Source organism: Vollenhovia emeryi, unplaced genomic scaffold (assembly GCF_000949405.1).
Source record: "Vollenhovia emeryi isolate VEMERY1.0 unplaced genomic scaffold, V.emery_V1.0 DF939179.1, whole genome shotgun sequence".
NCBI classification, from domain to species: domain Eukaryota; kingdom Metazoa; phylum Arthropoda; class Insecta; order Hymenoptera; family Formicidae; genus Vollenhovia; species Vollenhovia emeryi.
In genome coordinates, this window is record NW_011967187.1 from 56,652 (window position 1) to 70,615 (window position 13,964).

Consider the following 13,964-nt stretch of genomic DNA (forward strand, 5'->3'; position numbering starts at 1 on the left):
TAGCGCTCGGCGGGCTACACGACCGCGTGATTGTGTGTGTGCCGGATCCCCACCACGCGCCATCCCCCACTACCGCGGTGGCTAGGTGGCAGAAACGCAAATCTGAGATCACTGCATGTATGCAATGTTTCTGCAATCTTTCGGTGCTGTATGGGGTGTATTACCTTGCGCTGTTGATCGTATTTTCTCTTCCAATTATACGTGGTATTCATTCTCGTTTTCACTAGAAACAGCTAACAAATTACACTCGAAGCGACGCGAAACCCACTGCGATGACACGAGATGTATCCGAATACGAGTGTCGTTTAAACAAGCAATTATCGCGACTTCTTCTTGTACTTGTCGCGAACGCGTAGGAAGAATAATACGATGTGCGGAATAGGCGCGGGCATAACGGACTCGTTTTTGCAATTGTCGCCGTGTGAATCACGTGAACGATTCCGGCGTACGGCGTGGCCTTGTTTCGCCGAGCGACGTAAACAACTCGGTCGACAGCCGAGCGCCGAATTCCACGAGATGACGTAGCGCCGTAAAAACCTTGACCTCGGTCGAAAACAGTCTATCATTTCGCGCAGTTCAATCGAACGAGGCGGACGTTCCGCGTGTCTTCGCGTCGCACGTCGTAACGCGACTATAATTTCCTACGAGAATCCCGATCGTCTCGTACAAGAAATATTAACGTTGATCAATCGCGTTGTCGCGATCCGCAGTCACGTCGTTGATAAAGTATTAGCGAGAACTGTACAAAAGTGCGCGTATTACGTGAACTTTTCACTTTCGTCGCGTTCGGGAGTGCCGTGTAAATCATCGATCGTCTCGTACGAGAAATATTAACATTGATCAATCGCGTTGAAGTAATTGTCGCGATCCGCAGTCATAGCGTTGATAAAGTGATAACGGGAACGTACAAAAGTGCGCGTATTACGCGAAGCTTTCACTTTCGTCGCGTTCGGGAGTGCCGTGTAAATAATCGAACTGAAGACATTTCAAAGCCCATTTGAGGAATAAGTATTTGTCAAATGTCCGTTTCTGTCGATGGCCACACTTCAGAGATTTGGCAGTTTTTCGGGTAAAATACTCGTCGACTCGAAGTGGAGGCGAGCTTGACGGAACAAAATACACACCTTCAAATGAGTTTTACCAACGGGAGTGTAAAATCGCGCGAACGGTCTGTGTGTTTTCGCGAGTGTGCAAGAAGACAGCCTGAGTGGAGGAGGAGGCCTGGAAAAGGCATCCGGCGCCGGCGGAGCAACTTTACTGTAAGTATTTCTTATTTAGTGTACAATTAATTTTTGTCTACGTCAGTTTTGAGTTGTTTTATCTCATAATTCTATAGTTTCGAAGGAATAATTAGAGAACGAGAAATAATTAAAAATTTCACAAAAGTTCGTTCTTGTAACAATCTTTTGCGCATTAATTATTTAAATATCCAATAAAATCAAACGTCTAATACGCATAGAAATTGCTCATATTTTACAATATTTGTTTCCTTGAACACTTTAATGAATTCTATATTTATTTGTTACAGGATCAACGTAGCCTACCTCCGCCGCTGCGCATCGGTTGGTGAGTTGAAAACTTTTTTTTATTAAGGCAACGTATCTACATCTCGTAGATCCGTTGCCTTAAAATGGATAGAGTACAATTTAATTTCATATTTATTATCATATATATTTTATCTGTCGGAAGGGAGCGATCGCGATTTTTACTGTTGAGTAGCACATTACATATTTTCACGCAAATAATGACGAATATTATTAATGCATTCGTCGAGGTAATCTCTTGTAGCCTATCCATTTTAACAAATTTATATATGAATTAAAATAATATAACGTGAGACTATAATTTTGTCGAGACCGCTGAAACTTTACATTATTTTTATATATTATTTGAAATTATTCATTAACTAGAATATTTAATTGTCGGTTTCTTTATCGTACACAGTGAAAAATCGTGTGTTCAAATGTTAAAATTTTCTTGTGTTACCAAGATTTGATTCTTACTTCAATGTAAAATTAACATAAAACGTATACTTTATTATTTTCGTAACACTTTTATGTGTTATATTTATGTTAACGTAATACCTTGACGCTTTATGTATGTTATTTAAAAGTTGAATATTATTTCGAGTTCTTTTAACACAAACATTTCACAAGATCAACCGAAACGTGTAATATCGGCATTTGTTAAAAACTGTTTAACTATTCTGATTTGCAACTATTCGTACAGTTTACTTATCCTGACTGTTTTATTGCATCACACTTAAGATTGAAAGAACACAAACATAAATGTGAAGTAAACTGATTAATTAACATTAACAATTTGTGAAAAAGTAATATACGCGATAAATGTTATTTTAATTTAAAATTTAGAGTGGACTTTTTGGGACATGTAAAAAATGTTAACATTAACATTTTATTTTCTATCGTGTACGGAAAGTTTCTTTTCTCCGAGTCTCACGTTATTTGTTCTGTATCTCAAGATGCGTCTCGCATGAGAATACATGCATAGTTACACGCATCTTCGTATTTTCGCGGTCGGTCTTCGCGATCGGTTTTTCAGGAAATTGTCAACAAGTTATTGATTGTTTAATTTCATTCGCATTAAAATTTTTAATTTATCGCGAAGTGAAATAAAAATAAATATAACGCGAAGTAAATCTTTTTTCTATACATATATTCTACATATATACTTGAATTTCGAATTTGGATTTTCGAATTGAGTCACAAAGGGACGGTCATTATCTATTGTTGAATAAATAACGGAGATAAAGATATATTCGATTAGTTTCATGCAGCAAATTTTTAAAATCAATTTTCTTGTTTAATTAACTTCTCGTGGTCGTGCATTTCGATACGATCGACGCTCGCACATCGTTCGAACCGTACGAAATATCTGTCGGTGACGATAATAAACAACCGACTGTGGAAGGAATTTTCTTCCTTCCTGTTCTCTGGTCAAAGTGATCAGATTGTATGGCCAGGAGCAACGAAAGGTAGGTCCAATCTGGCCCGACGATACGGTAAGTGGTCAATATTGGCCACTTTGATGGTGTATGAAAGTAAGGTGATGTACGAAATAGGTAGATTTCTTTTTGTCAAAATTCGGGTGGGTTATATTCTTATCTTCTTTACACATTCTCGCGTATATGTGCGAGATTAAAAATACTTCTATTAAATCCCTATTAAATCGCGCGTGTAACCCTAAATCGGACCTCTTATATCGCGTTGCGGTTTTAACGAAAGACTTAGAAAGACGAGGTTTATTAATAAAAAGTTGAAACGCGGGCAGGTAGGAAAATGGATAAGACTATACAGCGAAATACGGATAGGTAGAGATTCGGGCAGGCAGGGACAGGGGGACGTTACTGCATAATTAAAAATATAGATAAAATTGTAACTGCAATGTATTACTATTAAATATAATTATATTTGTAATCGGATGCATATAATAAGATGGGAGTCGTTGTGCGTTTGTTAAGTTTTAACTTTAAGTTCACTTAAAATTTTTGTAGATTTTATTTACTTTTAAGAGACCGTTAATAAATACATTTGGGATATTTTTCAAGCCAAACACGCAATATGCATATATTTTACATAGCAAGAATTTCATGTTACTGTATGCATACCGAATATTTCATATGTAACGTCGAGAGAAATACTAAATTGTACAGATATTATATTTTTCATTTTATAATATTTTCTTTTATATATTGTATACCTTGTAAAGTGAACTACAAGCTAGGAAAATAAAATAAATAACAAAATTGTAAAAATCACATTGTAAAGAAAAGAGGACCGCTGGAAAGAATTCGGCGGGGGTGGTGGAGGGCCTCTCGATTTCTTATTGAATAAAATTGTAGTTCAATTGAATTTACAGAGTCTTTTAATCGATAGATTTTTATTTGTAATCGGTCGATAGTTTAATCTTTACAATTTGATCTTTCATTTGTACATTAATAAAAAATGTTACACATTTGCTTCGTGTGTAGCATTGTGTAACATTTTTTATTAATATTTTAAATCGTAAGAGTTATGTATTATTATATACATATTACATGTTTAAATTAACTAAACGGGAAAAATGTAAAAAGACAATTATTGCAAAGAAAAGAGGGCCGCCGGAAAGAATTCGGCGGGGGTGGTGGAGGGCCTCTCGATTTCTTGTTGAATAAAATTGTAGTTCAATTGAATTTACAGAGTCTTTTAATCGATAGATTTTTATTTGTAATCGGTCGATAGTTTAATCTTTACAATTTGATCTTTCATTTGTACATTAATAAAAAATGTTACACATTTACTTCGTGTGTAGCATTGTGTAACATTTTTTATTAATGTTTTACATCGTAAGAGTTATGTATTATTATATGCATATTACCTGTTTAAATTAACTAAACGGTAAAAATGTAAAAAGACAATTATTGCAAAGAAAAGAGGACCGCCGGAAAGAATTCGGCGGGGGTGGTGGAGGGCCTCTACGAGTTGGTCTGTTTTGGATACCATTTTAATTTAAATCTACTCTCTAAAATTTGTGGAGTAAAAATACTGCCATGGAGTGAAATGTTCACCCTATTGGCGTGAATATTTCCTCCAACAGAGTGAATATTAACTCCAATGGAGTAAACATTTCACTCCATGGCGGTATTTTCACTCCACAAATTTTAGAGAGTAACAATAAGAGAAAGGCAGTATTTTATTTGTGGTAGTAGTAACAACCTTTACGGCAGCTGATATTGATCGACATTTGACAGCTACAACACTAGAAAATTACAAACTTTTACTTGAATTAGATTTAACGAAAGATTTGTAACTCTGTTTTTATCGACATTTCGTGCACACAGCACGGAACACAACCAATACGCCATCTTCGTTACCTGTCAGAACTTTTGTGATCCTAGTGACCGGGGAAGCCGCTTGGGCGCGTCGATCGTTTCGACGCTTTCGTGCCCTTCGCGAAACCGCGATTTTGTTCGTGATATCTTTCAAATTGTACATCATCTCGCTTGCGCGCCGAAACGGGCCTCTGCGTCGTGCGTGCATCGGTCCGCGAGTTCGTCGTTTCGAGGTGAGTAGAGTTTCCCGGACGTTTCGTGTATATAAGCAGTTAAAATAACAGATCTAGAGTCAAAAACGTGGTGCGAATCAGCGACAAGTAAGTGGCATTCGGCAATTGAAATTGTGGCACGCGTTCGCTCTCGTTCGTTGTCACGAGGCCCGAACAAACGGTTTTCTACGGTTTTTCTATCGGCGCGGAGTATTGGCGTCGGAAAATCGTCCGCGAGTATCCCGCGAGAAGCTCGTCGCAAGCCGCGTCGCGTTTTCGGCGTCGACGGTCCGATCGCGTCGCCGACAATATGGCGTCAACGGGACCCGGCTCTTTCGGCCCGGATTGGGACCAGCGGATTCTTGATCGATCGTCATCAGATATGAATATATTGCTGTTCCGATGTTTGCTAGCTATATCGATTTATCGGTGGCAGGATCAGCTAGGTATAATAAACGGAAAGGCTGCCATTTCTTGACTCCGATACAACGTTTCGCGCTTGTACCGAGAATAAGGGTCTCTCTCTCAGAGAGAGCGAGAGAGAGAGAGAGCGAGAGGGGGGGGAGGAGAGAGAGAGAGAAAAAATCGTGCGGTAGTAATAGGAAAACTGGGGAAAACCGATAGACAACCAAATAAAGATCGTCAAGAATTATAAGAACGCTGTAATCTATTGTAATCAGAGACTGGCCGCAGGAGAGTTAGTCAAGTTCCTGCGAGTGAGATAGCCTATGTTTCTATCTCTCTCTCTCGCGGAAACGTTGACGAACTCTCTTATGGCCAGTCTAGCTGATTACACCCATGCAGTGAGAAACGATTCGTCGATCGACGTCGAAACGACGTCGAATCGACATCGACACCGTCGAATTGACGTCGATTCGACATCATTTCGACATCGATCGACGAATTATTTCTCACTGGACAGGATCTCTGGTATACATGTATGCCGGTGCTCGGTGTTAGACTGGGATGCGCGTCCAATTGCACCTGCAGTTTTTAGCAACGCCTCAATCGGCATTGCGTGCATTTATCACGCGAGGTAAGCGGCGCTAGCTGTTGCGACGTTTGCAATCCTTTAGTGAATAAGGTAGAAACCGATTTCGTTGTTACCGATAACGCCGGGTTATCTGTCGCGGTGTCGAATTAATGATTCAATAGAAAATTAATTTCGGGATGCGAGTTTGTAGAAAGTTATGAATAAATTTATTACAGTTTTGTTAAAATATTTATTACATTTTATAAAACAGTATAATAATTATAATGTTATAATAAAATTATAATGTATTAAAAAAATGTTCATACGAATATACATACATACAATATTATAAGATACTTTATTTATACTTTCTATAAATTTCATCGATGAAAATAAGTATTGCAATTGTGCGAAAATTATTGTTACAAAAGTGCGCATTTTTATAAATAGTAATCGGTTTTGCAAATTTTTCCACTAATCTGTCTTACAAAATGTTTTCGCACTGCATTATTTTGTCTTTAAAAACATAATATTTAACAATCAGGTTGGCGGGTTTTTGACATTAGTTCAATTTAGGCATCAGCTGACGCAAGTGAAACACGTCAAAAATGATGTATATCAATTTAAATATCATTTACGACTCGATTCGCAATTTATTCGCGTTGGTAAATCAACCAACTAGCCAATTGTTCGCGAATGTATAAACGATTCGTCGCCGTCAATTAATCGTCTCGCGATTAATTTGCCGGACGTTGCCGGGCATTGCCGGAGATCGACCAATTTCCGTCGCGAAATCGGCGTCATTTCGCGGTGTAATACTTCGCTTTCACAAAGGGCATCCTCGTCACGGTCCCCTTGTACGTCTTCCCTCGTACCTCGACCAATACTCCACCGCCAAATTGCGCCAAATCCGGTGGCATGTATCCCATGGCGATCGGCCGGCCCAGAGTCGGGCTTGGTCCACCGGAAGTGACGCTGCCCACACGCTCACCTTCCGGCGTCAATATGGGCGCGCCTTCCCTGGCAGGTGGTCCTTGACCCAGTAATAGTCCGATGCGTTTCTTTGTCGTGCCCGTCTTGATCTGCGAAAGTATTCGCTGCGCGCCTGGAAAGTTCGCCTCGGCCCTCCGTCGTTTCGCTTTGAGAAAGAGAAAGAGTGAGAGTGCAAGAGAGATAGAGAGAGAGAAAGGGGCGGGGAGATCGATATTTTGTTAAACTGCAATAATTCGCGTCTCGCGTGACAAAGTTGGAGAAGAGCGATGAAACTACATTGGCATTTAGAAGCGATTAGAGGAGTAATTATCGTGTTCGGGGTTGATTCAGCGAAAGCATACCGACTAGCCACGTAAGGGCAGCTTCGACTGGTGTGGTGTCCTCGTTGATATCGTGACCGTATAAACAGAGTCCAGCCTCCAGTCTGCGTGAAAATGAGCGAAAGAGACCAGATAGAGTTGTATTTCATCATTATTCTTGTATTGCTTGCGATTGATTCGAGTCTCTTCAGACCCTCGTGCATATTATCTCGATTACACGTGCGACGATTTGATTATTTTAAGACGCGACACGCGTCCGCCTTGTCTACTGACTTACCGCAAACTATCTCTGGCTCCTAAACCGGCCAGCTTCACATCGGGAATCTCCAAGATCCTCTCGACTAGATTAATCGCGTCGTCCGCGGGTACCGAGATCTCAAAGCCGTCCTCTCCGGTGTAGCCGCATCGCGAAATTCGGACGCGACTTCCCGACACCTCGGCTTGCACGCTGTTCATGAACTTTAGGGTTTGAAGATCGATTTTTACCAACGACTGGAGGACCGTCGCCGCCGTGGGGCCTTGAAGAGCTATCAGACCTTGCTCCAAGGGATCCAGGAAGTCGACGTACACGTCTTTGCTGACCTTTTTAAAATCGTCCTGAAAGCAGGGGAGCAACCGTGTCATTGTATTTGTTGTCTGCTCCGAAATGAGGAGCGTGTAAATTATCACCTGACGTTCCAAGAGAAGTTGACTGTCTTCGTCCCGCCTACCCGCGTTGGACACCACGAAGTACTTGTCTTCGTCGTCTTTAGTGATGATGAGATCGTCCAGAATTCCTCCCTTGTCATTGGTGAAGACGGTCAAAGTCGCGGAACCTCTACTTAAATTCTTGAGGTCACACGTGGTTAGCGATTCTAAATACTCCCCGGCGTCTTTGCCGGAAACACGCGTCTGCAGCATGTGACCGACGTCGAAGAGCGATGCCAACGATCTCGTGTGTAGATGAGACACGGCAATCGTCTCCCGATATTGCACCGGCAGTAGCCATCCGGCAAAATTGATGATTTTGCCTGAACATAAAAATCACGTGGAACGACTTTCCTAATTGCTGCATACTTTCTGCATTAAATACACTGCAATATTAAAATATTGTAAAACTCACGAAACGCATCTCGGATGTGCCATTTAATTGTTTGCTGGCCAATGTTCCGCAATAATTTTGCATAAATTTCAAAATGCCGTTTAATTTGATATTAATAACCCGACTAGATCGAAGCATTTAGTTTAATTATTGGCTTAAATTGCATTTATATTATTTACGTAACGAATAGTGGACTTTTAACGTATTGATCTTGGTTGTCGTTATTGCAAGAAATTATTATTAGGCTCCTGTTATTTGACTTTGACGTTACTCGAGCCTGTTATGTAAGACTAGATCTGCGAAACTTGCCTTGCCTTTCCACATGGAGATTGTAAAGACACGTCTTGCGGGCTTCGCTGACAGCCGACGTTGACGACAGCCGACGATTTTCCTGGCGAGTCGCTTCGGCGATAGCACGAGGTGTCGTGGAATCGATCAAACAATTGGAACGCGACGTCGAACCACCGCCGAGCCTCTCCCTGACCCTCGATATTGTGGCGACGCTGCAGGTGTCACGTACGCCTCCGAAGGTGCTCGGACACTTATCGAGATTGTCACAGACGACGAATCTGCCGCGCGCGACGAAACGAAGCATGATGCTTCTTTCCTAGTGCTTTGTCGTTCACTAACTCGAGTAACTTCGCGTAGCTCAACGGTAAGCCGCTCCCATTGGGGCTGTGATGACCCCGCGTGATATTTACTACCAGACTCGGATGTAGCAAGTTTTAAAACGCTAAACGTTTTCGGATTTGACAAACTAGAAAGCGGCCCCGCGGACGCGACGGTATATCGCAATCGGTCGTTTAAGCGATTTAATTATTCACGTCGTTCACGTTGGCGTCGTCAATTCGTTGTAAGGCGTTTCGAAATCGATGTCTCTTCCCCAGTCACCATCCTCCGTGTTACTTGGTATGAATTTTTGTGGAATAAATTAATCTGTTTTTGTTTTGCAAACTGTTGGACCGCGGTGTTTTATGCAAATGGCAAATGAGGGAAGAGCAACGGGGGCGGTCCATCGCGGTGTGCTTGCTCTCTGGGAAAAACATATTACGTAAAATTGACGAGGCGAGCCCCGTCTCTGTAATTCGTGTTTAACCACGCGATATCGTTACATGTTATAACAACACTTCTGTTTACTCCTTCCGTTATCGGTAGGCAGTTATTTTTATCTCTTGTATGCAAGAGGGGTCATGGTACTAAAATGACGTGATAAAGGGAGGTATTTATCGAATTCGTGATTAGCGGGGAAACTAGGCTTGGCAGTCACGAGACTTGGAATGCTTATTAAATTTTTATTGTACCACGTAATAATAATAATAATATTAATAATAATAATAATCATGATCATCATCGCAATAATAAATTGTGATAATAATGACAATAATAAATGGTAGTAATAATAATAATAATCATTTATCATCGTAATAATAATAGTTCCGTAATAATAATAATAATAATGATACTTCATCATCGTCGGTAATAATCCAATGACAAATGTCAATATTTATATAGTAGCGTGTCGAACGGAGAAACGACCTTAAAAAACGAAGATAGTATCAATGTTCGTTCGTACATTTTGTTTTTTTAGCTTCCGCCGTTTTTTTTTATCTTCTCGCTCGCTCTCTTTAGGATCTCTTCTACCTCTCGCTCTCGCACCTTCCACACGCGCATTCTCACTCGACTTCGCTTCCTCTTTTATTTAATCTTTTTTTTTTCGCTTTTAATCGCCCCTTTTCTCTCACACACACGCACACTTTCTCCCTCTGTCTCGTGTCTTACACAATTGATGCAAAATGTCCCTGCACAGTCCGACGAATGTGTGTGTGTGTACGTTTTCCCGGTTATTCTCTTTAAATCAATCCTCACGATCGCATTTTGCTCGACGCTTTCCTCATTTTTTTTCCACCATTCCTCCTCGAAATTCGCTAGATTTCTTTTTTTTTTTCTTTTAAAATCCTTGCACGTGTTGACACATTCACTCACACTAGTAAATCGGTTTGGTAGTGGAGGGGGGGGGAGGGGGAGGACGGGTTGGCTGTGTAACGGGGTGTTTGGTGGCGGTGGAGCGGTTGACGGTGGGGAAACGGGAATATATCCGCGGGATTTGTATCGTACGTGAGGATACTGTAATCAGGGGGTTGCGGGGGAGGGAGTCGGGGAAATTGCAATACTGATGAGAAAGAACGGATACGTTGCGGTGAAAAAAATAAGGCGTCAACGACGTCCCGGGTCCGTCGATCGATGGCGATTTCGCTCCTTTCCCTACCGATCGCTCCGCGATGTTTAACCGAGCGATCGTCTCGCGAAAAACCACCCCCCCATTCTCGATCGAGGGACGCGGATACGCGGTGTGAGCGTCGGAAAATCTAACAACGATCTATACGATCGCGAGGGGAGAACTGAAACCGCGATAGTGCGATCTGTGACGCTACTGAGAAATTAATGTAACTATCTGTTGCCTCGTGTTTCTACGCGATTTTTGTTTCCGCTGTTCCGACTTGGCTTTTACTTTTGTTTCCCTATTACGACCTGACTGTTTGCTGAATTTTGACCTGTAAACTATTGCTGTCCGAGCTACTTCTGCCGCCTCCTGTCGCCTCTCTCCTCCTCACCGCTCGCGTCCCCCGAGCGCGTCGATCTGCCGGCAAAGAATTTTCCCAAATCTGGGCCCGTCCTCTAACTGGGATCGGACCACGAGGCACTCGTTCTGGTTGTCCGAAAGTCGCTCGATCGCGCATCACCCCGGCAGGATCGTCGCGCTGGAGAACGCGTTCGCACGTCTCATACGCGTTGCGTGTGCTGGTTCATGTATGTACGTACATACGAACATACATACATACATACATATATGTATATTTTTATATATAGATATATATTCGGCTATTTCTTTTTCTTTTGGTCCTGGCACAAAGGAAACGAGAATCACTCTCTTTTTGCTTTTCTTTTGGAAGTTACAGTCTCGCGATTTCGAAAAAATGGAAAGAAGTCGCCCGTTTCGCGATAAATTTTGAAATACCCCGAAAGAACTCGCGATCTCAAAAGTTTTTTTGCCCTTGCGTTTCGGCCGTGACTTGAGTTTTTTTTTCCTATCGACTTTTTTACCGGAGGGGAGGGGGACTCTGTTTTGTTGCCTGTCGACATGCAATGTGCAATCACCATTGAGAAATTCTCTCTCTCTCTCTCACTCACATACGCTTTCTTTCTCTCTTTCTCTCGGCCCGTCTCGCGCGCTCTCTTTCTCTCGTTCTCTCTCTCTCTCTCTCTCTCTCACTTACGCTTCCTATATGTATACCTCGAGTTCGATAATTTCGTCTAAAATTCCATTTTCGCCTTAACTATACACAATAATCATAATATATAATAATAATCACGATTCGAATACATCATCGATCATTTTTCCGAATATAGATACAATAATTTCTTATTTTCCATCGTCCTCCTGTCCGCCTTCTCTCTCTCTCGCTTTCGCGCGCGCGCTCTTTCTCTCCCTTTCACACTCTCTCCCTCTCTTTCTCTCTCTTGCAATTACATCTTGCAATAATAATCGTTTAGGTCGTCGTATATCTATACATATACATATACATATACATATATATATATAATTTATAAAATGAAAATAGGTACAATTTTGGACGCTTTTCTTCGTCGAAAAAACGCTCCGAAAATTTTATTTTCGCTTAATAATGCCCATCGGTTGCGATTCTAGTCCACTTGGTAGTAAAATTTTGTTTATTCTCCTATCTCTCACGCGCATTTATACTCCATTTTCTCGTACTTAATTTCTCTTTCTCTCTAGCTCTCTGTATATATGTATATATCTTGCACTCGCTCATTCTCGCGGCTTATATACGTTTTTACCAGCAAGCACACGTCGTCGATGTCACTCATCCATTCGCTCGACTCACCACAATCGCTATCTCACTCGATGTTCCACTCGCAGGCAAACCCTTGCTCTCTCATTCACAAAATTGCAGCGATAGTCGCCCTCGCGATATATATCTGCCTTTCCGCCGCTAATTTCTAAAAAAGACCTTAAATTTAGGCTGGCCGATCGCGTGCTTCCGGAATCGACGAGCTTCCCGTTGCGCTTACGAAGGAACGAATTTCACGAGCGGGAGCACTTTTCAACATTGATTACCGCGTATTTACAATTTGACTGCGGGTCGAATTCCACCACTCGTCTCCCGTCACAATGATCCGAGCCGTTAATTACGAATCTCGTAGTCGCGCGAAAGGTCGTCCAGCCGGAAGTCGTGAGGCACGAAGAATTTATTCTCGCTTATAAACTTCTTTTCCATCCACCTATCTTCGATCTACACGCCTGCGAATCGGCCTCGCGATCTCGCCGAAATGATCTCCGTAGTTCGAGTTCTCCTTTATCAGACGAGGTTCCTCGATTGTCTTGCCGTATAAATGTGATTTCTCTCGTCGCCGCGAAACAAGAAAGAACCTTTAAACCTCACAGATAAATTTCATCTCATGTAGCGGAATTTCTCTCAAGAGAATTTGGAATCTTTTGCAAGAAAATTTCTGCGCGAAGATCACTTTCACTAAGCGCCAAGCCGACCCGCTCCGCAGACATTAACATCTAACAAACTCTTAATCCTCGATCGTAAGCCTAAAGGATGTTTCAAGGATCGGATCTTTTCCCATCCTCGATCTCGCGTTGATTACCTGTTATTTTTTTTCTTTATCGCGATCATCGATCGTGCAGTGTTCAATGGCGTCCATGCGCGGCGCGGCGCGACGCGCGCTCGCGCATAGACGCGTGTGTTTCATTGGATTTATTACTTACAGTCTAATTACACATCGAAAGTAATGTCGCAGTAATGCTCCAACGTGGAGTCCATCGTATTTTGATATGTTCGAGAGAACCGCGACGTCTCGCCGAGGCCTTTTCCGCGCGCTGCGTCGTGCGTCGAACGTGGTAAATTGGCGAAAACTTTTTCAAAGGGGTCTTCGTAGTCGAAATGGGGCTATTGTCGAAAGGGTTGCTTTTTTTTTCTTCGACAATCGCACGAAAGGGCCTCGACGAGGCGTCGTGTACTTTTTCGGATCAATTTTGCGCCGCGTAAATCAAACACATCTTTCGAGCGTCCTAAACATGGAGCATGATAACACGGTTGATCGACAAGAATTGAGCATGTTTCTCGGCTAAAGGGAGCGTGGTAACGGGGGGCGAACTGAATCGCGGGGGACAAACCCGATCGAAATCGATGCTCGCGTCCCGATCGGGACGCGAGAACCGTTGCTTTCGCGGGAGGAGCCGACGCCCGGAGATTTCCTCCGCCCACGATCCCGTTCGCCCGCCGTCGCTACACCTGGAAAGATAATTGACGGTCGACCGATCGACCAAGAGGATTGATTCCATTAGCTGTCGATACACGCTAGTTTTGAATTCTCATCGAACACTGCCCACGTACGCGAGACAGAAATCGTGGCCGTCGCGTACGTGGTAGGGAAAAGACTAGATTTTCTCTCTCGTTTTTTTCTTTTTTCCTCGGAATTTCGAATTTTTCCTTCCACGCGTGCCCGGAGCTCCTTCAATCGCACA

General features: G+C 42.3%; 1 protein-coding gene across 1 annotated transcript; it reads right to left on the reverse strand.

Annotated features, from left to right (window-relative positions):
- Positions 1-6,351: 6,351 nt before the first annotated feature.
- Positions 6,352-9,190, reverse strand: LOC105563198 (aminomethyltransferase, mitochondrial). Its single transcript, XM_012014579.1, has 5 exons — positions 8,720-9,190; positions 7,999-8,339; positions 7,607-7,926; positions 7,351-7,433; positions 6,352-7,154 (listed from the first exon to the last, which is right to left on the reverse strand). The coding sequence occupies exons 1-5, from the start codon at positions 9,003-9,005 to the stop codon at positions 6,817-6,819; spliced, it is 1,368 nt and encodes a 455-aa protein (XP_011869969.1). The 5' UTR covers positions 9,006-9,190; the 3' UTR covers positions 6,352-6,816.
- Positions 9,191-13,964: the final 4,774 nt, after the last annotated feature.